The 25,075-nt window shown below is 52.8% G+C and overlaps 1 protein-coding gene across 1 annotated transcript in view; it reads right to left on the bottom strand.

Annotated features, from left to right (window-relative positions):
- Positions 1 to 1,866: 1,866 nt before the first annotated feature.
- APCDD1 (APC down-regulated 1) overlaps positions 1,867 to 25,075 on the bottom strand; it is a 32,689-nt gene continuing 9,480 nt past the window's right edge. Inside the window, exons 2-5 of the mRNA XM_061130723.1 lie at positions 20,771 to 20,954; positions 17,180 to 17,711; positions 4,940 to 5,261; positions 1,867 to 3,999 (exon numbers count right to left, since the gene is read on the bottom strand). Coding sequence (XP_060986706.1) covers positions 3,548 to 3,999; positions 4,940 to 5,261; positions 17,180 to 17,711; positions 20,771 to 20,954 — 1,490 coding nt within the window. The 3' untranslated portion in view covers positions 1,867 to 3,547. The remainder of the gene's footprint in view (positions 4,000 to 4,939; positions 5,262 to 17,179; positions 17,712 to 20,770; positions 20,955 to 25,075) is intronic.

Raw genomic sequence — 25,075 nt, 5'->3', positions numbered from 1 at the left:
AATCCTTTGACCATTTTTTTTTTTTTTTTTTTGATGTGGACCATTTTTAAAATCTTTATTGAATATTGCTTCTGTTTTATGTTTTGGGTGTTTTTTTTGGCCCCCAGGAATGTGGGATCTTTCTCCCCAGTCAGGAATTGAACCTGCACCCATGCATTGGAAGTGCAGAGTCTTAATTGTTGGACCACCAGGGGAGTCCCCATTTGACCATTTTTATAAAGAGAGTTTCTTGCTTTTTTTTTCTGCTGCTGTTGAGTTGTAGGAGTTCCTTTTGGAGATTAACCCCTTATCAGATAAAAAGTTTGCCATATTTTCTTTCATTTAATGGGTTGCTTTTTCCCTCTATTGATTTTTCTCCTTTGTTGTGCAGATGCTTTTTGGTTTGATGTAGTCCATTTTTAAATTTTTGCTTTTGTTGCCTGTGCTTTTGGAATTATATCCGTGAAATCACTGCCAAAGCCAATGTCGTGATATATTTCCCCTATATTTCCTTCTTAAGAGTTTTACCATTTTAGGCCTTATGTTCAAGCCTTGAATCCATTTTGACTTGGTGTTTGTTCTTTTTGTCTCTGGTGTAAGGGTCCAATTTCAGTCTAGTGTATGTGAATACTCAGTCTTTCCGATGTCATTTGTTGAAGAGACTTCTTCTTGTATCTTCCTGGCTCACTTGTATTAACAAAGATCAGCTGACTGCAGACGTGTGGCTTTATCCCTGGTCTCTGTTCTGTGTGTCTGGCTTTGTGTCAGTGCCACACTCACCTGTTGCTTTGCAATATACTCTGAAATCAGGAAATGTGATTCCTTTAGTTTTGCTCTTTCTCAAGATAGCTTTGGCTACTCAGGGTCCTTTATGGTTTCCACATATATTTAAGGAGTGGTTTTTCTATTTTCCAAAAGAAATACCAGGGACCTAGTATGCGTTACAGGGATGGGACGTACCATTTACAACAGAACATCACAGGGTTTGTGTGGATGGCCATGAACATCACCGCTGTTTTCAGTAGGAGGTTTAAAGAGTTGATGAACTAGAGAACCACGCTTCTACTGTCACAAAGATTTTCCTTCAGCCAGAAGCTACAAGGCCTACACTCAGGTTGTTTTCCATCTGGTGTGTGTGTGCGAGGCCCCATCAGAGAGGTTCTGGGCTGCCCGCCCTTTGAACGGGGCTCCTCCGTGTCAGGAAGCACGGGGTCACCCCGATGGGCAGCTTGGCATGGGAACCCTGTGACAGACCACTCAGGATGGACGATCTCGGCAGTGCTGGACGCTGGGCCTCTGGGACAAACGGTGGCACTTGTAATGTCTGAACGAACCCCCTCTGCTCTGTGCTAGGGACACTGGGACCCTAGAAGTTCCTTCTTGAGTCCTGGGTCAACTTGGATTTTACAGAGTCTGAAGCCCAGGTGACACTCAAATTATGTTGCTGACCAAGAAGCAGCTCTCTGAGCTGCCTGTGACCAGCCTGCTGCCCAGGACAAGATATCCAGTCCCAGAGGCCAGCAACACCAAGGAGAGCCAGCCAGTGTTCATGCCCTGCCTGCCCCAATCTCAGTTACAAATATGACCAGCTTCTAACTTCACAGCAGACTGGCCAGCGCCTGAGTGCAGATTATGGAGTATTGTCAGCTTTTATGGAATATTCTAGAGTCAGCCATTCCTTCCTCAGAGACGGCACCCTGGCCTTAAGTTAAAATTTCCAATTCTTGAAACAGAATGACTGTTAAAGGATAGGCCATTGTGTTTCTTCAAAGTGATGGAGAATCTCTTAAAATAAGACAATCTTTGTAGGCTACCCAGGCAGCTTAGTTTTAGGACGTGAAGTATGTGGGTGAGACAGTGAGCGACAGGCACAAATCCAACTGATGATAATTTGTGAATAAATTATACTGGTCATTCTCTGTCTTGATTTATAGTAGATCAGAAAGTGACAAGACCACATGAATGTCATCTCGTCCCTAAGACACACACATATCACACACTATATACACATTAAAGCCTGTGTATTGGGGTATATGTGCATATGGGTGTGTATATGTGTATACACATGGAGTGTACTTTTAAACAGTGTGAACAGCTGAATCCAGATGAGTGACTATAAATCCAACATTTTTACAGTAAATCACAGAGGTATTCTGTAGTGAACATGTTTGGTTTTTTTTTTTTTTACACAATTTTATTATATCCTTTAAAGATAGCATTAGTGTTAATTAAATAGATCCACAGGTAAAATGTATATTGTGGGAGTATCTCTGATATCTCTGTTTATTAAACTGGGCAGACATTAAGTTAGTACTTTCACTGGAATAACCCCCCTCAACCACAATGTAAAATATCATCTAAAGACACAGCACTGTGGTCCCCCATGCCCCCTTATAACTTATCACCACAGCGTCTCATAAAGGCAGCTCTTAAGTACAGGTGGGACTCTTGACCTCAATCATGGTTTGCACACCATCTTCTAGTTATGCCCGGGCTTTCTCTCGGTGACTCACGCTTCCCTCCATGGGTCTCTCCTGGCCACCATCTTCGGTGTTCAGAAGGCACATTTCCTAATAAGCCACAGCGACTCGTGCACCCTCACAGACTCTGTCGACGGTGCCCTGAGACTCTCTGCAGTGGCAGAGCCGGGTCAGCCCGGCCTGAACCCTGAGCAGGGTGAATGGTCTCTGGGGACCCGGCTAGGATGCCCCCACTGCCTCCTCTGGACAGCCAGGGCCGTGGTGCCCACACGTGGTCTCTGAGTCTTAGTCTTTGAAGTGGCAGAGGTGACAGAGTAAAGCTCCAGGCGCCACGTGAGCCAGGACAGGGTCCTCCAGAGAGGAGGCCAGACCCCGTGCCTGGGCGGTAAGAGTGATGAGCGTCCGGTAGCCAACTGGGGACCAGCACAGACCGGCACCTCCTTTCCCAACAAGCTAAAATGACCATTGTTTAAGTGACTCTGAAACTTTAATTACGGATACTTTTCAACATCTGAAAGTGTGGCTTTGTCCTCTTTCTGCGGAAAGGCTGGCACAGTTGTTCCCTTACACTCATGTCTTTTCCTGCTCCCCTGTCTCTTCCTTATGTAAAAAAAAATTGTCTGGATCACAGTCCCAACCAACTCTGCTCGGCATCCCCGGCTGGGAACTCAGAGAGCAAAGCAGGTTCACAGGAGCAGGAAGCAGCCGCAGAGAAGCAGCAGGAAAAGCTGAAGCCGGAGCTCCACCCCGAAGCGCACAACGATGGAAAGGAAGAAGACGGTGGAGCTCCTGCCCCGCTGCCTCTGCCAACACGCTTGCCTGAAACCCTCTGCGGTCTTAAAGTGCAATTATATGGTGAGGACGCCCAGGCCCGGGACCCAACTGGACGGAGTTCAAAGCTGAATCTTCAAACAGCTCATGACTCAGGCTGGGCGGGTTGGAGGGTGGGGGTGGCAGGCGGGAAGGAGCACCATTCTCAGCCGCTCAAGTGCATCTGAGGAAGAAGTGTCTCTTCTTTTCATAAAGTCTGTAAATTGTAAGGCATCCTGGTGTGGAAAAAAAAAAAAAAAATCACACCCTTGGCACTTCTAGCCGAGGCCGAGCCAGGGTGACAGAGTCCAGAGGCCGGTGAGCCCGGCCAGCAGCAGGGGACCTGGGCTGCTCCCGGGGGCCCAGCTGCGGTGCCCATGCCCCCCGGGGTCCTCAGAGAAGTCCTCAGGCCTGGGCGCCGACGAGGCGCACTGCACCAGGGGCATCTGGTAAGACGTGGCTCTCTTCTCGGGCCGGTCCGGGCTGGAACCGTCACTGGGTCTCTGGCCGTTGAACAGCAGGTAGCGGCCGCGGGTGTCCCGCTCCATCTTGAAGATCTCGTACTCCGTGTGAGGCAGCCTGATGCCCAGGGCCACGCAGCCATTGGTGTGGGTCACATCCTGCTGGACGCCCACCTGCCAGGAGCCCTCGGCCCCGCACTCGTTCCCGCTGAAGACGTTGAGGAGCGAGGCTGTGGCCGCGTCCATGGGGGTGACCTTCATGTGGTTCACTGCCAATGAGACAAGATAGCTCCGTGACGCGCGGCTGCTGGCGGCACCACGCCTCATAGGCCCCTGCTGTCAGCCCAGCCCGCAGACCATGGCCCACAGGAAGGACCCTCGGGTGGAAAGGGTGCCACGCGTGGACGTGACCAGTGGCCACCCCAGGCACCCTGCAGGTGCCACCAGGGGAAGTCCAGACCATCTGCTGTCCATGTTGAGCCCACACAGCTGCTGACCCAGCCTGTCCTATGAAGCCAGACTGTCCCCAGGGAGTGGTCTCTGGGGACACTGCTCATTGGGATGGACACCATTGTCAATAAAAACTGGAATTTGTTTTTATGAATAGGTTTTGAGGTTTTTAAATAGTTTTGGTGTCAGACACCTCTATGAGTGAGCAGTCTTGCAAATTAATACTGGCCCGTGAATTGAGCAACTAAGGTTAATTAGGTGGCAAGCAAGAAAAATATGCTTAAATCCATTAAAGGGAAACCCCAACCAACTTGGAACCCCTCTCAGGGGCCATATTCTGTGTACACACAAGAGCTATGGGGGGGGGGGGGGGTGGGGTTTGAACCCTGGGATGCTGTCATGGGAGGGGTCACACCACTGTCTTATTTGTCCATGACAGGGTGGACACCTGCCTAAAAAGACGCACGTGCTCAAACAAAGCCTAGAAATAGAGCCCATACGACCCCCTGGCTGACAGCAGGCCTCCGACCTCCCACCTGCAAGTGCGTGGCATCTTCTCCAGGGCCAGTCGGGCAAACATTGGGCCACCAGAGGCACCACTGACCACAGCCCAGGGGCCGCAGCGAATGATGCCCTGGAGGCGGGGGTCTTCTCCCCAACATCCTTGCAGAGAAGATGCCCTGTGCCCCGGCTCCGCCTCCACAGACACGCCCCCGGACCGCCCCCATGACAACAGCTCCAGGGCGGGGCGGGCCCTACCTTTGAACACGAACTCCGTGCCGCCCAGGACCCTGGCGGAGTGCACGCCGCGGCTGTAGCGGCCCCTGGCGTAGAGGGTGAAGGTGGGGTGCTTGCACACGGGGTCCGAGTAGTGGTAGTAATGTCCCTCCCAGCTATGGTTGTTGTCGTGGAAGATGAAGTGGCGCGTCAGGAAGAGGACCTCGGGCCGCACCTCGCAGCGCTGGCTCACCCACTCGCCGTGCAGCCCCACCGTCAGGTCCGCCTTGGGGGGCAGCAGGGGCGGCCGGTGCTCGTCCGAGCGGTGGATGATGCGGCAGGCGACGCAGGCGTGGTCGTGGTTCTGCAGCCGAGACACAAGGTGGGAAAAGACGGTGTCCAAGAGGGCAGTGCAAACGCACAGCGTTCGCCTCCCCAGGGCACCATGCCATTAACCAAGGTACCCGAGGGCGCCTGGGGGCGTGTGTGCCCGCCTGTTCTCATCAGCGCGCACGTGTGGGGGCTGATGGTAGAGCCAGGCCTAAATATTTCAGCTGTGATTTGAAGGCCCTTTGAAAATCCTGTTACATCTTATTCCATACCACCTGTCTTGGACACTTGATGTCAAAAAGAAAGGCTGGCACCACCTTGCCCAATTAGGATGGCTACTATCAAGACCCGGCTTCCCCAGTGATTCAGCGGTAAAGAACCCACTTGCAATGCAGGAGACATGAGAGACCCAGGTTCCATTCCTGGGTGGGGAAGATCCCCTGGAGGAAGGCATGGCAACCCAGTCCAGTATTCTTGCCTGGAGAATCCCATGGACAGAGGAGGCTGCTGGGCTATAGTCCATAAGGTTAGGGCTGAAGCAACTTAGCATGCACTATCAAGACCAGCGGAAAATGAGAGTCTTGGTGAGAAACCGGAACCCCACTGCACTGCTGGTGGAAATGTAAAATTATGTAGTTGCTTCAGAAAAGAATTCTCTTAGGACCTGGCACCCCACTTCTGGCTTATACCCTAAAGAACTGAAATCAGGGCCTCAAAGAGGAATCTGTTCACCCATGTTCACATCAGCACGATTCACAATAATCTAAAGGCGGAAGCAACATTGTGTATCAGTGGCTGAATAAAGAAAATGTGGTCCAGACACGCAAAGGAATAGGATTCAGCCTTGAAAAAGGGGATTCTGACACATGCAGGTTGTTACATGGATAAACCTGGAGGACATTATACCAAGTGAAATGAGCCCGTCACAGAGGACAAACCCTGTACGATCCCACATAGAGGGACCTCAAGTGGACAAATCCATGGAGACCAAAAGCAGAACAGAAGTTACTGGGGGCTGGGGTGGATGGACAGGAAGGTCATACAACAACCCAAATGTCCTTGACATCACCGAACTGGATGCCTAGACGTAGCTAAGATGGTACACTTTGTTACCTGTATTTTACCACAACTAGATTTTTCCAATGAAAATAATTATGAGACACTAGAAGGAAAAAGGCTTCCAAGGTGGCGCTAGTGGTAAAGAATCCACCTGCAAATGCAGGAGACATAAGAGACGCAGGTTCGATCCCTGGGTCGGGAAGATCTCCTGGAGAAGGGAATAGCAACTCACTCCAGTATTCCTGCCTGGAGAATCCCATGGACAGAGGAACCTGGCAGGCTATAATCCATGGGGTTGCAAAGAGTCAGACATGACTGAAGAGACTTAGCACGCACACACGCACAGAAGGAAAAAAGCACTCCAGTTGCCGTGGGTGACTCAGGGCGCTGTGTCATGAGGGCAGGGGTCCCTGAGAAGGAGGGCATGAGGGCTCGGCCTCAACGAGGCAAGAGCAGAGGCCAGGGAGGATATGGGCACTCCTGTACCCACCTGTATGCGCTGGCCCGCGGTCTGGACAGTGTGCTGGCTCTTCCTGACTCCTGCTTCATGGCTTTAAGCCACGTACTTAGTGTGAAAGCAGCCACTTGTCTGTGGGGAGTGCCTCTTTGCCTGGGCCTGCCTTGGGGCACCAACGTGGATCCTGCATGAGGGCTTAGGGCTGCGGCTGAGAAAACCCCCTGAGTAGGGGCCCCGAGACTGTCAGCCACGTGGATGCTGTCTGCCTGGAGCAAGGCTCCGGGTTCATAGAAAAAGCTGAGGTCTGGGAGTTGGGAGGGCAGCTCTGTGACCAGAGAGACGGCCATTGCCAGCTGCAGGACCCAAGGCCCAGGAGGCCTGTGGCCAGGGCTGCCTCCCAGGACGGACATCCTCTCTGCTCCTCTCCCCACCATGTGGGTCTGTAAGCCCACCCCGGCTGCCAGATGCTGGCCACACTAGAAGCCCACACCCACGTGACCGCTCTGTGGCGGGAGGGCGACCCTGGCCCCACCCCCGCCTGGGGCCCACCAGGCATAGCTCCGAGCCTGCAGGCAGGACTGACAGGTGGTCACTCGGCAGGCAGGCACTTGTTCTCTGGGCAGAAATCCAACCTCCAGGCCTTTCCATCCCTCGCACTGACTCTGAGAGGGGCTGCCTCCGAGAGCGGGCTGGCAAAGGAGGGGACCAGGGCATTCCAGTCGCCCCCCTCCACGCTCTCCTTCCGGGACAGCATGACGCCCACTGACAGTCCTCATGCTCGTCAGTGGAGCCAGGCATTATTTTCAGGAGAGGAGGTTTGCTTGGGGCTTGAGGAGGAGATCCAATAGGCAGTGCAGAGGCTTCTCTGTCCCGGGCCCCATGTGTTTGTACACCTACGGTTTCCTGCCCAGGTCTCTGAGATACACAAGAAGGTGCCCTACAGCCCCTGGTCAGCAGGGGGCTGTCTGCAAGCCACCACGAGGACACGGACCGGAAGCACACGTGCACAGAGCCCACAAAGGCTTCTTTGCACAAAAAATGATGATTCCAGCCATGGCAGGAGATCCAAAGGCCAGCAACTGCAGCTGGGGACTATAGGAAAGTTACTGATCTCTCCATGTCAACGTCCCCACGCATAAAATGAGCACTGTTATACCTGCATAAATGCTGTAGGAAATGAGCACAGATTAAGGCAGGTCTGTACTCTGAGAATTGCTGCATAGAGAAGTTTCGGCGAGTTGGGGCTGTGTGTGTGCATGGCACTTGGTAGGAAGACCAAACAAATAGCACGTCTCCTGCTATATGTGCTACAATCTTTCAAATGCATGATAGGATGAAAAAGACAAATTTAATTGAAAGAAAGCATCATTGAATTCAGTAATTTTGCCATGATGTTATTTTCTTGTAAATTACTAGGAAGTGAAGGTTTCAAATTTTTTTTACCCCAAGAGGGGGTTCTGATACTCAAAGTTTGGGACAGAAAGCTAATATAATGCCTGGAACATCGTATAAGCTCCCGCATCCAGGAAGTTAGCCGCTTAATGGCTAGTGTTATTGTGAGCAGCACCTTGATCAAACTATACCTGCTGTCCCTGCTCCCCCACCCCCGTCCACAATATCTGAGTGAAACCAGCCCAGTACTCAGACTCAAGTCTCTGAGATTTCACAAACGTTCTGATGCTGGTGCCTGTTAGCAACCATGCCAAGTGGTGCAGGAGACACCCTGGAAAGAGAGAGAACCCTCTGAGAGCACACACCAGGCTGCTTCCAAAACATACGCAAGGAGCGACTGCTTGGCTGCTCCCCCGGGAGCTCGCCAGCTGGCAGCCTGCTGATTGCTCCCCGACTCCTGCCTACCAGCCAGATCCTACGCAGCCCACGTGCACTGCAGGTCCCGACAGGCCAACCCAGCCTCCACTTGCTTCCTCCTGCTTCCACCATTCGGTTTGCTATCTGAGAATTTAAAAACATCACTTGTGACCACTTCATTTCTGGCCATTCTAGGAAGACACGAGCCTCAATTCCTGAAAAGATCTGTTTGCTTCCTCAAATACCAATATCATTCAGGAAGTGCCCAGAATTCTTAGACTGGGCGGGTGGGGCAGGAACAAGGGGTCTTAGTTCTTATAAGAGCTGCTCCGATGACACCAGGGATCAACTGCTCTTCAGAAAAGGAACCAGCTCAGAGGAGGGGGCACTGCTGTGTGGCCTGGCTGGTCCATGCCCAGCACGGTGGTGTCTGGTGTTTTTCTTTAAGAAAGACAGGGCAGGGGTCCTAAACTCTGAGATGAGGACCTGGCTGAACTCTGGTCCCTTCATGTAAGTGAGGGTCCCGCCTGAACCATATCTGGTTGGCAGCGGAAAAAGGCAGGCTGGGTAGTTTTGGAGAAGCTTGTCATCCATCCGCTGGGAGGGAGTGGGAGGAAGCTGGCCCTTGGGTATTGATCTTGCCAAATCTGTGAACTAGTTACTTGACTTCATGCATCCTAAGTCGCTTCAGTCATGTCTGACTCTGTGCGACCCTATGGATTGTAACCCGCCAGGCTCCTCTAAGTCCATGGGATTCTCCAGGCAAGAATACTGGAGTGGGTTGCCATGCCCTCCTCAAGGGGATCTTCCAAACTCAGGGATTAAACCCATATCTCTTATGTCTCCTTCATAGGCAGGCAGGTTCTTTACCACTAGTGCCACCTGGGAAGCCCCTGTAGTGGTAAAATATACATAACATAAAACTTGCCATCAAAGTGCATTCACACAGTGGTCCAATCATCACCACCAGCCGTCTCCAGAACTTCTTCATCTTCCAAAACTCTGTCCCCACCTCATTCGAGCCCCTGACAACCAGCATCCTACTGTCTGTCTCTAAGAATATATGACAACTTGAGGTCCCTCATATAAGTGGGATCATACAGTCCTTCTTGTAACTGGCTTATTTAACACAATGTCCTCAAGGTTCGTCCACATGCCAGCCTGTGTCAGAATCTCCGTCCTAAGGCTGAGGGGTACTCCACTGTGTGCGTGCACATTTGGTTTAGCCATCATCCGCCGGTGGACACCTGTACTGCTTCCACTTGTTCACTACAGTGAACGATTCTGCTGTGAACATGGCTGTCCAATACACCTCAGACCTTGCTTTCAATTCTTTGGGGTCAATATGTGGAATTGCTAATTGTAATTCTGTCTTTGGGCTTCCCCTGTAGCTCAGTAGTAAAGAATCCGTCTGCCAGTGCAGGAAGCATGGGTTCGATCCCTGGATCAGGAAGATCCTCTGGAGGAGGAAATCACAACCCACCCCAGTATCCTTGCCTGTAGAATCCCATGGACAGGAGTCTGGTGGGCTACAGTCATGGGATCACAGAGTCGGACACGACTGAGCGGCTGAACAACAAGTCTGTGTTTGATGTTTTGAGGACCTGCCATACGGTTTTCCACAGCAGCTGCTCACCATACATTCTCACAAAGGTCCCCATTTCTCTATATCCTCACCAACTGCTACTTTCTCCCTTCTTTGTAACAGCCATCCTAATAGGTGTGAAGGTGGTAACCCACTGCAGTTCTGATCTGCATTTCCCTAAGGATTAGAAATGCTGAGCATCTTTCATGCACTTATGGGCTAATTTGTACATCTTCTGTGGCTGTGCCACATGGCTTGTGGAATCTCAGCTCCCCAACCAGGGACTGAACCCGGGCCCTGGCAGAGAAAACCTGAAATCCTAACCACTGGACTATCAGGGACCTCCCCTTACTCATTTTTTAACTGGGTTTCTTTTATTGTTATTGTTGTTGAGTTGACTAGTCACTATTTTAAACAACTCTTTCAGTTGGTATTAAGAAACCAAATGTCACAAATGAGTGGGATTTCTGGCCTCTCGATGGACACTGTCAACAAGGGGACAGTTTCAGTCATGGCTGGATAAAGGGAACACCTTTCTGTCTTGTGGATAGGATTTTTAAAAAAAGTTCTGATTTGTGCTGTTAATTACCGCCATCCTTGGCTTGAATATTGGGCTTCCCCGGTGGCAGATGGTAAAGAATCTGCCTGCAATTCAGGACACACAGGTTCGAGGTTCGATCCCTGGGTCGGGAAGATCTCCTGAAGAAGGGAGTGGCGACCCACTCCAGTATTCTTGCCTGGAGAATTTCATGGACAAGAGAAGTCTGGTGGGAAGTCCATGGGATTGCAAAGAGTTGGACATGACTGAGCGACTTTCACTTTCACTTTGGCTTGAATAAAACTCAAAAGATCTATAGGAACAACTGTGGGGAAGCAAAAATTAAGGCTGAGATACTGCCCCAGGTGTGAAATTTCTCTTTTCCAAGATGCTTTTCTTTTTTAAAAAAATATTTATTTCTTTGGCTGGGTCGGGTCTTAGTCACAGCACTCGGGATCCTTCCTTGCAGCACAGGACTCTCTAGCTGTGGCAGGCAGGCTTAGCTGCTCTGTGGTGTGTAGGATCTTAGTTCCCCAACCAGGGATCAAACATGTGTCCCCTGCATTGCAAGGTGGATTCTTAACCACTGGACTATCAGGGAAGTCCCCTAGATGCTTTTCTTAAATAGCAGGCTTTCACGATGACTAAGGGGGGAAGAGCGTTTCAACATGAGGAGTGACCTGCAGCAAGAGATGGGTTGGGTGTCTGTAACTGTAGCCTTAGACCCCACTCCCCACCCCTGGAGGCTGGCAGTCTGTCTGGCCAGGCTGGAGCAGCACTCAGACCCCACTCAGCCTGGTTACCACCAGCCAGGAGCTGATGCGGGTGCTGAGGGAAGAGGACTCAGCCACACAAAGATGCTGCCCGGCAACCCTGTAGCTGTGATGCAGGCACCACGGAAGGGTCCAGCTGGAAGGACAACGGGAGAGGGCAAGAGAGGTTCGGCCGCTCCTTGGTCCTGTGTGTGGCTGCCAGATGCTTCCAGAGCAGAGTCGAGGGAACACTGCGTCCTGGAGGTAGGACGGGGCATTGGGTGTGTCCCCTGGGGAACAACACTGCATTTCCTAGAAATGGTTTTCTAGGAGGTTTAGAGTCTGAGCCGTGAGCTCCCAAAGACCTTTCCTGTAAATCACATGAGAGAGAATCCTGCCTTCAGCTTGCCATTGCAGACACACTGCACCCAGACCCAACAGCAGGATAGAAAGATCCTTGAGAAGACTGCTGGCTCTTCAATACAGATAACTGTAGGGGAGGTTTCAGAAGGAACTCTGAATTAACATTTACTTGGTTGTGTCCTAGAGCATTTAAAGAACTGAAGGCGACTCATCCTCACAGTCGAGTTTGCCATGAAGGCAGTGGACCCCACGTCTGACCCCTGCCCCGTCCTCTCCCCCCAGCTTGGCCAACACCCCGCACATCAGGACTCGCCCCGGACTTCCCAACAGTGACTTCCTGCACCCGGGAGCTCACGCCGTCCTCCCAGCCTCCTGGCCTTTTAAGGGACGAAATGCTTACTGCGTGCATGGTCCCTGACAACAACAACTTCCTGGTCTGCTGACTCCCTGAATAAAGCAATCTTGCACTCAGGAATCAGAAAAAAAAAAGAAAACACGTTTCTGTAGACACAGCGGAGGCCAGGAGCCATGCGGCATGGCCACTGAGTGATAATGCATTTCTTGGCCCCGGGGTGTCCACCTGAGGAGTCCAGAGCCCATCAGGTGATCCTATCACCGCTGGGCAGCACCCAGCCCCAGGGGCAAGGTCACGGTTCTTTACAGCAGCATCCTGAAGGTAAGCCGGCTTCTGACACTGTCTCAGTCTTGACTCCTTGAATGCCCCGTCCTCGACCACCTCTTCCAATTCCCATAACCTCCACAAACCCCTCTCCTTTCCCTGCACTGGCAGAAAAGAGCGGGGATTCGGATTCCTCCATGAGCTTCTGGATCCTTCTACCAGTGCACCTGTGACACCCACTCACTGCCCCACTGAGAGTCACGCCAACCACAGGCCTAAGGAGAGACCCTTCCTGCCGCAGACCCACCTCCCAGAGCTGGGTGGACACCTGCTGTCCACGGCCATGTGGTCCAAGGTCCCTGGGATGTCACAGATGTCACCGTAAACCTGTATTTCTCACGTGCTCTGAAGAGTCTTGGAAAGACAAGCTCCCTCCAGACAAATGGCTGTTCGAGCCCAAGGTCTGCAGAGAATGCAGGACAGAAAGCACATGGGAACCCCTGCTTCCTCCCAGGGCTCAGGCAGCCCCAAAATATGCTGCTGGGCTTCTTCCTTGCCGGGCAGCCCCGCCATCACATTCCAGGCCAAATACCTCAGGCACGTGGCTGGGGAGAGTGGTCTGGTTTGCAGACACCTCTCTGATTTACGATGCTGTGGCCTCACCGGCCTAGGGTTTTGGATAAAGCCCAATTCCGTTTGCTTGCAAGCCTGATCCTGAGGCCCTGGCGTTTCCAGCGACCCCGGCAATCTTTGCTCTAATCACTTTTGATTCTGCCGAGGAAAGAAGGCGCCTGGCTAACCCTCCGCGGCACAGGAATCCAGGCAGAGGGGAACGTGCCCTGAAGCTGAACTCAAGTCAGGCCGAGCCTCTTCTTTCAGGGTTACTTTAGGGGGTCCTGTTTTTCTTTTTAATGAAAAGTAGCCAACTTCATCCGGAAGAATCCTCCCAGGAGGCTCACCTGAGTCTCTTCAAACATCGCGTATTTGCCGAGGGCGCTGAACCTCACAGCAAAGTTGTACAAAGCTAAGAAAAACAAGCTGATTTAAATTTTCTATTTTTACACGGTGTCCCATTTCCAGAGGGGCTGAAACGAGTGGTTTTAAACTCAATTTAGCAGTTAAGCTAATTTTCAGCCAGGTCTCTAAGGACTGGCGATTAGGGGAGGTGAAGGGTTCAGAGGGGGGGCGGCTGGGCCTGTGGTCTGTCCGGAAGCGCCCCCAGCCCCTCCTTTCCCAGGAGGTGGGAGGGCGGGCCTGCAGGAACCGGTGGGCAGGCAGCACCTAGGGCTCTGGAGAGGCCCCAGAGGCCGAGCCCATTGACCCACGCCCCCGGCCCGCCTTGGGAGGGATCGTAACACTTCCTGACCACTCGCTCGCGGCGGCCCAGACGCACACGCCGGGGACAACAGGAGAAGAACGGGCCTTTTCAGCTCCCCAAGCCACGGGGCCGGGCCGGCCTCCGCAGAGAGCACAGCCCAGGCCTGGACACCGGCCCGCGTCGGCCCAGCCTGGCCACCACTTCATCTGTGGCCACCACTCTCCTCCAAGCCTCAGAGTCCTGCCTTTTTAGAATTTGAGTGTGGAAACGAGTTTGGATAGCGTAAGATCATGGCACAAAGGTACAGAAACGTTCCCGGTGACAAACATCTGTCCCTGGCTGTACTGTCCACTTCTCCTTGTTCCGACATTGCAGAAACACCAGGTCCCTGGTCAGCCTACCTTCTTCTTCTGTTGCTAGTTTTACACATGGTATCACACTCTTCACACTGTTCAATACCTTCCTTTGAAACAAACAGCAAAACTCAACAGTGTGTCCTGGGTAATCTCTATGGTCCAAGGCTCTCTCCACCCTTAGCGTTTCTTTAACGAGGAGAGGGATCATGGCCTGGGTTTTAAAGAATTTCCTTCTTAAGCATCTGGGGAAACAGTCCCCGCAGAGGAGGGAAGAGAAAACAGGAGGATCCATCCTACAGCCTCATCATCGCTGGGGGGGCCCTCCTCAGTCACCCTCCCTCCCAGGAGCCACCTTCCCCGAGGGCTCCTCACTGCAGGCCGGGTGGGCGGCCTCTCCCAATGCCTGATGGTGCTCTGCATGTCAACCCAATCAATTCTGCTTCTTTTACAGGAAAGATTTACTTCCAGAGGTCAGAAAAACACTGTCAAGCCTGCAGCTGGTGACCCCGGGAGACCTGGACCCTGGGACTGGCTCCATCTCCAAGGCCCACATATTCTGCAGTCTGTCCAATGTTGTCAGAAAACAAAGCCTCGACTCTTCTATGAAAATCCTAAGAAGGTCAGCCTTATAGGTGCCACCCTCTATCCCCACGCTGACGTGTCATGACTCATTTCCGAAATGTGTGTGCTCCAGGAGCTGGAGTCTGAGCCTGGCTCTCCCAATAGATGGCAGGGCTTGGTGAGGGAAGTCAGCCCAGTGGGCACAGGACTGGGGGTGCCTCTCTGGAGCCACCAGCTCAGGAGCAAGGGTTTACCCTTTAACTTTGTTCTAAGAACCAGAGAACATTGAGAAGCGGCAGAGACAGAGGTGGAAAGACAGAGCTGGGTGTGGGCATTCCCTGCTTTTCCAGGTGTAAGGAGAGCGCAGGAGATCAAAGAGCCCATGTGGGTATCCTCAGGTGAGGAAGTGGGGCCTGGACCCCATGATGTGCACACACAGCCCCAGGTCAGGTCCAGCCTATCTGCGGCCTCTCCGAGGCAGGGGGCCTCTGTCTGGCCTCCCTCTCCTTCCTGGCCCCTGACCATCCTGCTCACTAGCATCCTCGCTGGACTGTGAGCAGGAATAAAGGCTCTGCTCCCAGGCGATCCTCTCGTAGGCTCAGCCAGGCCGGGTCAGGACTCTGGCTCCTGTGGAGTTTCTGGACGAGCTGCAGGCCATCCTCGCCAGTGACACACTCACTCCCAGAGACAATGTGAATGTCAGCTCGACTGGGCTCAGAGGACGCCAAGTGCACGTTTGCAAACCCCCTTCCCACAGTGTCTTGACACCAGGAGTCTGGAGAGGAGCCACAGTGTCTGGATGTGGCAGCCACCCACAGAGGTCCTGCGACGTCCTTTCACTTCCCAGGAGCCGGGCCTGGGGCCCCTCCATCAGCCATGGAGCAGGCAGAGCCCTTGCCTGCCTTCTCCCTGTGAGGGCGCCTGGGGTCCTGGGGGCAGGAGGGCCGCCCTCTCCCCCATGACCCTGTCCCATCTATAGCCCAGGAACTTGCAGGGCACAGCACATGGACCTGACCTGGGTCTGCTTGGAGCCCGAGGAGGGGATGTCCCTGAGACACGCACCCAGAGGAAGCAGCGTCTGCAGGCTGGCCTCCTCGCAGATGTCCCACAGTCGTCACAAAGGTGACTTTCCCAACTTTCATGGCACAAGCTCGCAGTCACAGAAAGAAGACAAGTGTGGTCTGGTGGGGGCAATACCGTGCGGTACCCTCACCAGGCACAAGCGCCCTCAGAGGAGAGAGAACAAACCGGATGAGAAACCAACACAACACTGTAAAGCAAGAAAATGAAAGTTTCTCAGTCATGTCTGACTCTTTGCGACCCCATGGAGTATACAGTCCATGTAATTCTCCAGGCCAGAATACTGGAGTGGGTAACCATTCCCTTCTCCAGGGGATCTTCCCAATCGAGGGATCGAACCCAGGTCTCCCGCATTGCAGGTGGATTCTTTACCAGCTGAGCCACCAGGGAAGCCCAATTTTCCCCCAGTTAAAAATAAATTAAAAAAAACAAAAAAATAAAAAACCAACAAATAAACCACCAAGCAGAAGTCAGACAAGCCCTGTGATTGGAGAGCTGCTGTTCTAGAAAGGATTCCAGAAAAGCTGGTCTGATGAGGGGGAGGGGTTCTCTGCCTCCCCCCATCCCCCGCAACCCAGGCCCCCTGCCTGCCTCCCCAGATTCCGTGGTGGAAACCATCCTGTTACTGCAGATACAGACTCCGAGCCTGCGGGAAGGAAGTGCCTGGTGAATCCAAGTGTAATTAGGGGGTCAGCATTCAAGATGTTCATTGTCCCGATCACATCCTCCACAGCGACACAGTGACTTAGGTCTCACTCAGTCCAACCAGGAGAGGCTGGGGTCTCAGGAAAGATCTGGGTTCAAGCTCTGACCCTGAAAGTCACTAACCAGTGACCCTGGGCAGGAGACCACCCCTCACACCTCAGCTGCTCACTTTTCTGCTAAGAGGGTGGTCATCATGGTCTCACGGGGTTGTTGTGGAGACAGAGTAGGAGGCTCTAAAGGTCCACAGCCCCCACCCCCACGCCCACCTCCAGGGCCAGGGGATCCCCACCTGGCTGCCCCTCTGTCTTCCCAGGTGCTAAGATCATAACCCCTCTCCATTTCCTGCAAGCTTTCCTCTCGGACTCATAGAAGAAGCTCATAGAAGAGGGTCAGGACAGACTGACTTAGAAGAAGACTTAGGAAGAAGACTTAGAAATTTTCAAGGACGGCCACCAAGGCCCTTCTGAGCCACCAACCCAGGACCATCACCCTCATCAGATGGGAAAACCAGGCCTCATCACAGAGCTGGAGGTGAGCCTCCAGGTGCCCTGACCCAGGCTCTGTGTCCCCCAGCCTGCAGCCCTCCTGTCCCATCACCCCCAGCAGTCCCTCTGTGACAGAGCGCCCCCAACATCTGGGGCACAGTGGGGCATCAGAGTTCCTTGGCGTTCTTCAGGGGCAGCTGGTAGCTGGACGCCCCAGCCCCTCCATGATTCAGCCCCCACCCCCGTATCTGGCCCTGCGCCGTACCTTGGCGTTCTGCAGCGGCGGCTGATAACTGGACGGCCGGTAGAACATCCTCTGGGCGGTGTCAGTGTGCACGTCCCCGAGGAAGAGCTCCTCCACCAGGCGGTCCAGGCTGTGTGGCAGGTGCTGCTTCTCCACGCGCACCAGCTGCAGCTCATGCATGGCGAAGTTCACGGCCCGGGTGCACTCGCGCCCGCCCTCCTCCCGCCACAGGTCGTAGGGCACGTCCTGCACCCAGGCGCCCCCGGCAGGCACAAAGCCGGGGCACGTGTGGTTGACCAGCTGCCCCAGCTGCTCGGCCACAGCTTCCGAGTGGCACACGACCTGCACGCGGTGCAGCTGGTAGTCAGCCTCGGTGCCGCCGCGGATGATCCAGGAGGCCTGGCGCAGGCGGATCTTGCCGCGGACCACCAACGTGTAGGTGGGGCTGGTGCAGCGGTTGCCGCCGTAGTAGAACTGGTAGGCCTTGAATGTGTTGTTGTGGTAGAATCGGTAGGACCTGGTGATAAACTCGGGGCCTGACCGCACCTCACAGCTGCGGGAAAGCAGGGGAGAGACCCAGTGAGCCTGGAGCCACAGGAGGAGGGTCATCACAGGGGCCCAACCCCTCACCTCACAGCTACAGAAAAATGGGGGGATGCTGTGAGCACAGTGGGGGGGTCATCACAGGGGTCTGACCCCACACCTCACAGCTGTGGTCAATGGGTTGGCCAGAGAATCTGTCCACTCATCACCTTTAGCCAGATCCTAGTCTTGGTGACATTGGGACTTTTCTCTCACCAGTCTTGGCCTTTAACCTGCTTGTATCTATTATTTATATATAAATCTAGTAGGTATGGTAAATCTGGTTTGAGCCATGTGTGGCTAAATCAAGCTGTGAAGCTGACATCCCAAAGGCCAGTGGTTCTCAAAATTACTGTAAATTTACAAACTGGTGGATGGGCATTAGGGCTTCCCTGATGGCTCAGTGGTAAAGAATCCACTTGCAATGCAGGAGACACAGGAGATGTGGGTTTGACCCCTGGGTCAGGAAGAGGAGGAGGAAATGTCAACCCACTCCAGTATTCTTGTCTGGGAAATCCCATGGACCAGGGGCTATAGTCCATGGGTCACAAAGAGTCAGACGCGACTGAGCATTACTGGAAGTGGGTACCATTCTCTGGGGAGAGACCTTCACCTGCCGGCAGATGCTGAGTGGACATACGGTCCCCAGTGGTCCTCTGAGCATCTGTCTCTGTGACAGAGGGAGAGGAAACCCATATTCCCCCCATCCCCCAGGGAGAGAGGAGTCCTTCCGTATAAGCAGGCTCATGTCTGCTGCCGTGGTTTAGACAAGAGCATCACTGACTTCTCACACCTCATCTCACTTGAGAATCTGCTGATCCAGTTCTAAGTTCACACCCACTCACTTCTCCATCAGCCGGCCGACTCTGACTCCCCTCACCCAGCCCTCAGCCATCTCCAGCTGGAACTAGTCTCCAGCTAAGTTTTTAATTGGTCATCCCCAAGTTGAAAGGGGCTGGGACCCAGGACCCTTGGCCGCAGTGCCTGCACCTGGACATACCTCTCCTCCAGCAATGGATACACAGAAACTATGAGACTAAAAATAACTGTGTGCATGTGCAGTTAGGCAAATTATGGACAACAAGATACAGAGAGACCACGGTTGGGCAAATTATGGACAACAAGATACAGAAAGATCAAAAACCCCACTGCCTTCTGAAGAGCCAGGAGCAAAAGCAGGGGACTGTGTGTGCCCTCTGCACTCAATACCACTTAAGGGGTGGGCAGACCACCTAAGCCATCCCACCTGCCAACCCCTGGACACACCCCCTACCCTCATCCCATGTAAAGAACAAGCTCACCCTTCCCTTGGGGGGTTGTTGTTATCCTTGTTTAGTCGCTAAGTCGTGTCTGACTCTTGTGACCCCATGAGGTGTAGCCTGCCAGGCTCCTCTGTCCATGGGATGTCCCAGGCAAGAATACTGGGGTGGGTTGCCATTTCCTCCTCCAGGGGATCTCCCCGACCCAGGAATCAAACCAGAGTGTCCTGCATTGGCCGGCAGATGCTTTACCACTAAGCCTCCTGGGTGAGCAAGGCAACCTATTACTTCTTTTTGCTACCCTCTGCTGCAGCAGGGGCCCCAGTAAAGCCTGGCCTGAATTTCTTGTCTGGCCTCTGACTGATTACTATTGATTAAGGAGGCTGAGAACCCTACTATCCCCATCACTCTTTCCACCATCCCCTTGAGCCAGAGCATCCTTCAGTCACATTACATCGGGCTGTTAGCAGGGCCCTTGCTGAAATCTCTTCAATGGCATCCCCAGTTCTCTTACATTAAAAGCCAAACTCACAGAGACTTGGCCTGCAAGGATCCTGAGAGCCGGCTTAGCCTCCTCCTTGGCCTCCTGGGGGCTGTCCCACCCCCACCCCAGGCACAAGGGCTACCATGGTGCTTCTCCAGTCCAGCCTCTACCTGCCCCATAGCAATAGCTCTTCCCAGTCTTGCACTGCCAAGGACATCTCAGCTCAAGTGTCCTCATCTTCGTAGCCCTTCCCACCCCACCCCGTCCTAAAATAGGGGCCCTGAGATTCTCCTGAAGCACCTGTTGCTTTTTTTCCCTCTTCGTAACACTTCTTTGTGTGTTTATTTGTGAAATTCCTGAAGACGTGTCTGTTTGATTCTCTGCTACACACACAAAATCTAGAACTGTGCTCAGGCGCAGTACACATTTGGGCACTCCAGAAATATTTGTTGAACAAAATGACAAATTATTTAAAAGTACACTGCGTTAAGATTGTCTGTGCCAATACTGATGAGGAGGTTATTCTGAGAAACCCCATTTTTAGGGGGAAAAAAAAAACAAAAAACCTCTGGGTCTTCCTCTTCTTATTCCTTTCTTTCCTCTCTTCTCTGGATGCCTGTGAACCCTCCCTGAGGCACCTGCGGAGGGTCTGCACAGATGGTGTCAGATCCCACTATTCCTTAGCCTAGTTAGCTATGTGAATTTGCACAAATTTAATGGGCAGGGGTAGGACTACAGGTCTGCCTCTGGGCTATTTTTAAAAGCTCTAATGGAAGATAAGCCAGAGCTCAAACCAGGATAAATCTCAGCTCCACAGCCTGGAAAAGAAGCCAAGAGCTGCGCCCTGGCTGGTCCAGGCAGTGTGGGTCCCTTTTAACGTACTCTCAGACTCTGAAGCTGGATATCAACTTACCAGAATACGGCTAGACTATTTAGACCATCAGAAGCTTGCACGTCATGTTTCAGGGCTGGTGAAACACAGATGCCTTGCTAATTTCACTTGCTAATGGTTTCTTTTCATACACGAGTGGTCCTCAGGTTCAGTAAACAAGGACGCTTTCACTCCTGGTGGCTTCACAGTGGCCCCGTATCCCCACTGCCCAGGCTAAGATTTCTGCAGGACCGAGCTCTGTTTCTTCATCAACCCAGGCTTCCAAGAGTCGCTTGGCTGCCAACTGAGTGAGAACTTGGACAACCCCAGGATCACTGTGGGTTCTAGAAAGTCTCTGTGCACCTGAGAAACCCTAAGAAGTGCACTCGCCGGGCCCTCGTGCCCCGGCTGCTTACCCGGTGGACACCCAGTGGCCCTCGATGGCTGGTGGCATCTGCACGGTGATCCTGGCTCCATTGTGGAGGTGTTTGAGCATGTGATGACACTGGGATTCCTTGAAGGCCCGCCAGGCGCTTTTCTCTAAGGACCTGGGATGGGTCCTGCTGTCCGGATGAAGGAGAGCAGAGCCCTCTCCCAGCCCTGAAACAGAAACGCGGAAGCTCGTGTCAGTGGAGCCCGAGAGACCTGAGGCTGGCGGAGGAACTTCCCCGAGGCAGGGACGTCCCCCAGGTGGGAAACGCCGGGTCTACGGCTGTTCCTGCTCTCCTAGAATTCACACACCTCAGTGGGAAAGGGTCTTAGGAGATCCTCGCTCAGCTCAGAAGATGGGATCCAGGGAGACAATGAACGTGAGTTGCGTGAGGTCACTAGGCGAGTCCCTAGCAAAGCCAGAGCCCAAACCCAGTTTCCTGAACCAGCCAACAAGGCCATGCCTCTGGGAACAGCTGTGCAGGGCTGCAGGGGAGAGAAGCCTGTGCTTCAGGGCCACCGAGGCTGGAGACAGGGCTGGAAGGATGGCAGGAAGGGAGGTCGGGAAGATGGACAGGCCAGTCACACACAGACGGCAGTGGCCTCAGCAAAAGGGTGAAAGGAATTGGAGGGAGCAGCCCATGGCGCTCAGGAGACACCCTGCCGTAGGGGCTCCCTTCTGCGCGCACTACCTCATGCATCTCGGGGCCATCGGTCTTCAAGTGGACACCCTCTAAAGGTGGTGCCAGTCTTCCACTCGCCCTCCAAGGGGGCAGGGGTGACATTTCCCCCAGTGATCACCAACCCAAAGTTGGTGACAAACATACATTACAGGGTTTAAAATAAGACTGACTGCAAGACTGAACACCTGTAAATGTTTTCCAGGGTAGAGGGGACCTAGGCCGAAACACCTCTTTAGTACATGTGGACCAGGTTGGCCAAAATGTGCATACAAAAGCACTACCACCGCGTGTTCAGGAAAAGGCAATGAAAACAGATGGAGCTGTCTTTCTGAAAGCCTGCTGTCCCTTCTGAGAGTCAATCCTGAAACAACCCATGATCTGATGGGTCTTTATTGTGGACCCACTAGGTATTCAGCACTGTGTTAGCAAAAAAAAAAAAAAAAAAAACTACTATTAGACAAACATACAACAATGAAAGATGGGTGTTAACAAAACTGATTGCGGTAATTGTTTCATAATAAATGTTAAATGCTACGTCACCACCAACTCTGTTCGGCCAAACCATGTGAGTCACACGTGAGTTAGAGTGTGTGTATGTGTGTGTGCTCAGTTGTGTACGACTCTTTGCGACCCTACGGACTGTAGCCCACCAGGCTCCTCTGTCCATGGGATTCTCCAAAATACTGGAGTGGGTTGTCATGCCCTCCTCCAGGGGATCTTCCCGACCCAGGGATCGAACCCATGTCTCTTGTGTCTCCTGCATCAGCAGGGGGGTTCTTTACCAGTAGTGCCACCTGGTAATGTGGTGACGCTAAAACTCAGAAATCTGCATCGGGTGGTGTAGACATCAATGCTTAGGGCTGTTAAGTAAGGACCCCTTCCCCGTGGCCTTGAACTCCATCCCAGTAAAGGCCTTTCTGCTGTAGTGATGGTCCCGGGTGCTCCATTCCCGACCCTCCCCAGAGAGGAGAAGGAAACAGGCAGGACACAAGTCTGCTAACCTGGCTGTTTCTCTTTGCAAAGCCAGCCTGTTTTCAAAACACATACACTCTGATCAGCCCCTCTGCCAGCCCCACAGTGAGGTCCATTCAGTAGGTAGGCTGTGGCTCTGGGAAGGAGGACAGTCTGGAAAAGTCAGGGGTGACCTGTTAGCAATCCTACATGGCCATCCACCCTCCCTGTGTCTTCTGGTGGGGTATCTAGCCCAATTCCAGGGTTTCAGTCCCCATTTGTCTGGCACCTGTGTGGACCTCTCTCAGCTGGCTTTGAACTTGAGGCTGGAGAGGGGTGCCTCCACCAACCCCAAGAGCGGTGATCATCCTGACAATAGGAAGCACTTCCTGAGTCCCCTGGTGGGAATGAAACCAAGATATAATACAGTATAACTTGCCATCCATTGAGTCAATTGTGCGAGCAATTGTTATGTGGCTAAAAAAAAAGACTTTATTTCAAGTCTTCAAGTCACGAGACACTGGGAACTTGGGAAGATTCTCTTTCAAATGTGACACTCAGCATTCAGTCAAGATGCCATGCTCTCAGATCAACCAAGCCAAGCTCTGTTCTAAAACTGATTTATATAAACCCCTTTACACCCTGCAAATGTGTTCCTGTAAAGGTAAGGAAAGCTGGAAGGGAGTGGATATGGGTGAAATGCCGGAGCGGGGCTGCTTGGGTTTGTAACTGGATCAGCCACTTAACAGATTTCATCAAACCCAAGACTTCAGTGGTTGTTAAGATGCATCATTATTTTATTACCAGTGACAAAAAGCACTTGCATTTAAATGATGAAACAGGCCTTAGCAGCAGTGCCCAGACACCCTCAGAGCACGGCCTCTGACTGCTTCATCTCTCCAGAGAGATCAGGCCTTCAGCTGCAACACTTCACTAGGACAGGAACGGCTCTGATCTGCAAAAAGCTCAACAACAAAGCTCAAACACAGCCTCATGTTTTTCGTGGGCATCTTCCCTTCCACATAACTGATTGTTTCTGTGAGGAAACATGTAAGGGCAGTTATTTCCCACCCTCACTCTGAGATGAACACTCGCCCCACTGATGTCACAGGACACCCCTGGCTCTCTTACTGGTCTGTCAGATTTCCAGCCTGGTTTTGTTCTCAGCGCTGAGAGTGGAATTTACAAGTGAATTTTAATACCTGGCTCAAACTTTCACTCTATTTTCAGCACCAAGCTATTGGCAACTATGCCACAGATGGAGAGTAACAAGAGCGCACAGAGAGGAAGCGAGCTGAGGACAGTACGGGCAGCTGGGTCCAGGTTCATGCAGGTGAAGACACGTCCCCAACACGACTACCACCCGCAAGCTCACGGTGACCGGAAGATGCACACCCACTGTAAAGACCTTGTTTATGAAAAGATATCAGTCCTACAACCGATGAAATACACGACGGCACGGTGACCACAAACCCATCACTCAGCCCCCACAGGCTCCCGTGTGCTCACTTGTAAAGAGGAGGGAACCGCGCTGCAGGGTCCTGGGGTCAGTCTCAGGACTCGCCAGGAGCATTTCCTTTAGCACATGGTTCACAGTTCTTATTAGATGTTAGTTGCTATTGTTTTAGGGCTTCCCCAGTGGCTCAGTGGTAAAGAATCCACCTGCAATTCAGGAGCTGCAGGAAACGTGGGTTTGATCCCTGGGTCAGGAAGATCCCCTGAAGGAGGGCATGGTAACCTGCTCCAGTATTCTTGCCTGGAGAATCCCAAGGATGCTGGTGGGCTGGAGTCCATGGGGTTGCCAAGAGTAGGACAAGGCTGAAACGACTTAGCATGCACATATGCTTTTATTTTAAATGATGATCAGGCTCTTAGAGGCCCTGAGAAAGCCCTTCCTAACTAACAGAACGGCTACCATAACAGTGAGAGGCCCCTGACCTGGTGCGCTCCGAGCTCTGCACGGACAGGGTGCCCAGAGGCCTGGGCTCCTAGCAGCTGACTCATTGGTGACCCAGATGGAGAGGAGGGTGGGGGCCCGAGGCCGGTGACAAGCTCTACTCACCGTAACCAGTGCCCACGTGCTGCCACTCTGTGCAGCGTAGGGGCTGGAAGCACAAAGAAGAATGAAGCTGAGTTTTTCCAACACAGAGACGCTCAAGGTCTCGCTGGGCGGGATGTCCGAGGACCAGTGTGGATGGTAACCGGGTCTGGGGAGGAGGTACGTTCGGGGGTGGGGGAAGAGAGCGTGGTGCTCGGGACCTGCATGGTTGTGCAGGAGGCGGGGGCCACCCAGGGACGGAGCTCACAGGCAGCTTTTTAACCAGAGAAGAGAGAAATAAAATCCCCAAACTACCAACTGCACATCATTAGAGAGCAGGCAAAGGACTTCTAGAGACAGATCTCCATCTTGCTGCTGCTCCTGGTGGACAATGAGCCACATCGGGGGCTAGGCGAGGTGTTGCCCAGGAGGCCAGCAGGATTGAGGCCTCAATAGACAACCCCTCCCTGGGACACAGGGCTACTCACCAGGTGGGGATGAATCTTTAGGGTGGGAAATGGGACTGGAATTTATTCTCTTTTTATCTTTTTCCTTCAAAGTACCCATCACCTTGATGGTTCTTAGGGAGCAAAACTGAAGGGGTCAAGTGGGAGCAGGCA

The sequence above is a fragment of the Dama dama genome, chromosome 27 (genome assembly GCF_033118175.1).
Source record: "Dama dama isolate Ldn47 chromosome 27, ASM3311817v1, whole genome shotgun sequence".
NCBI lineage: Eukaryota > Metazoa > Chordata > Mammalia > Artiodactyla > Cervidae > Dama > Dama dama.
This window is presented reverse-complemented; position numbering and strand designations above follow the sequence as displayed.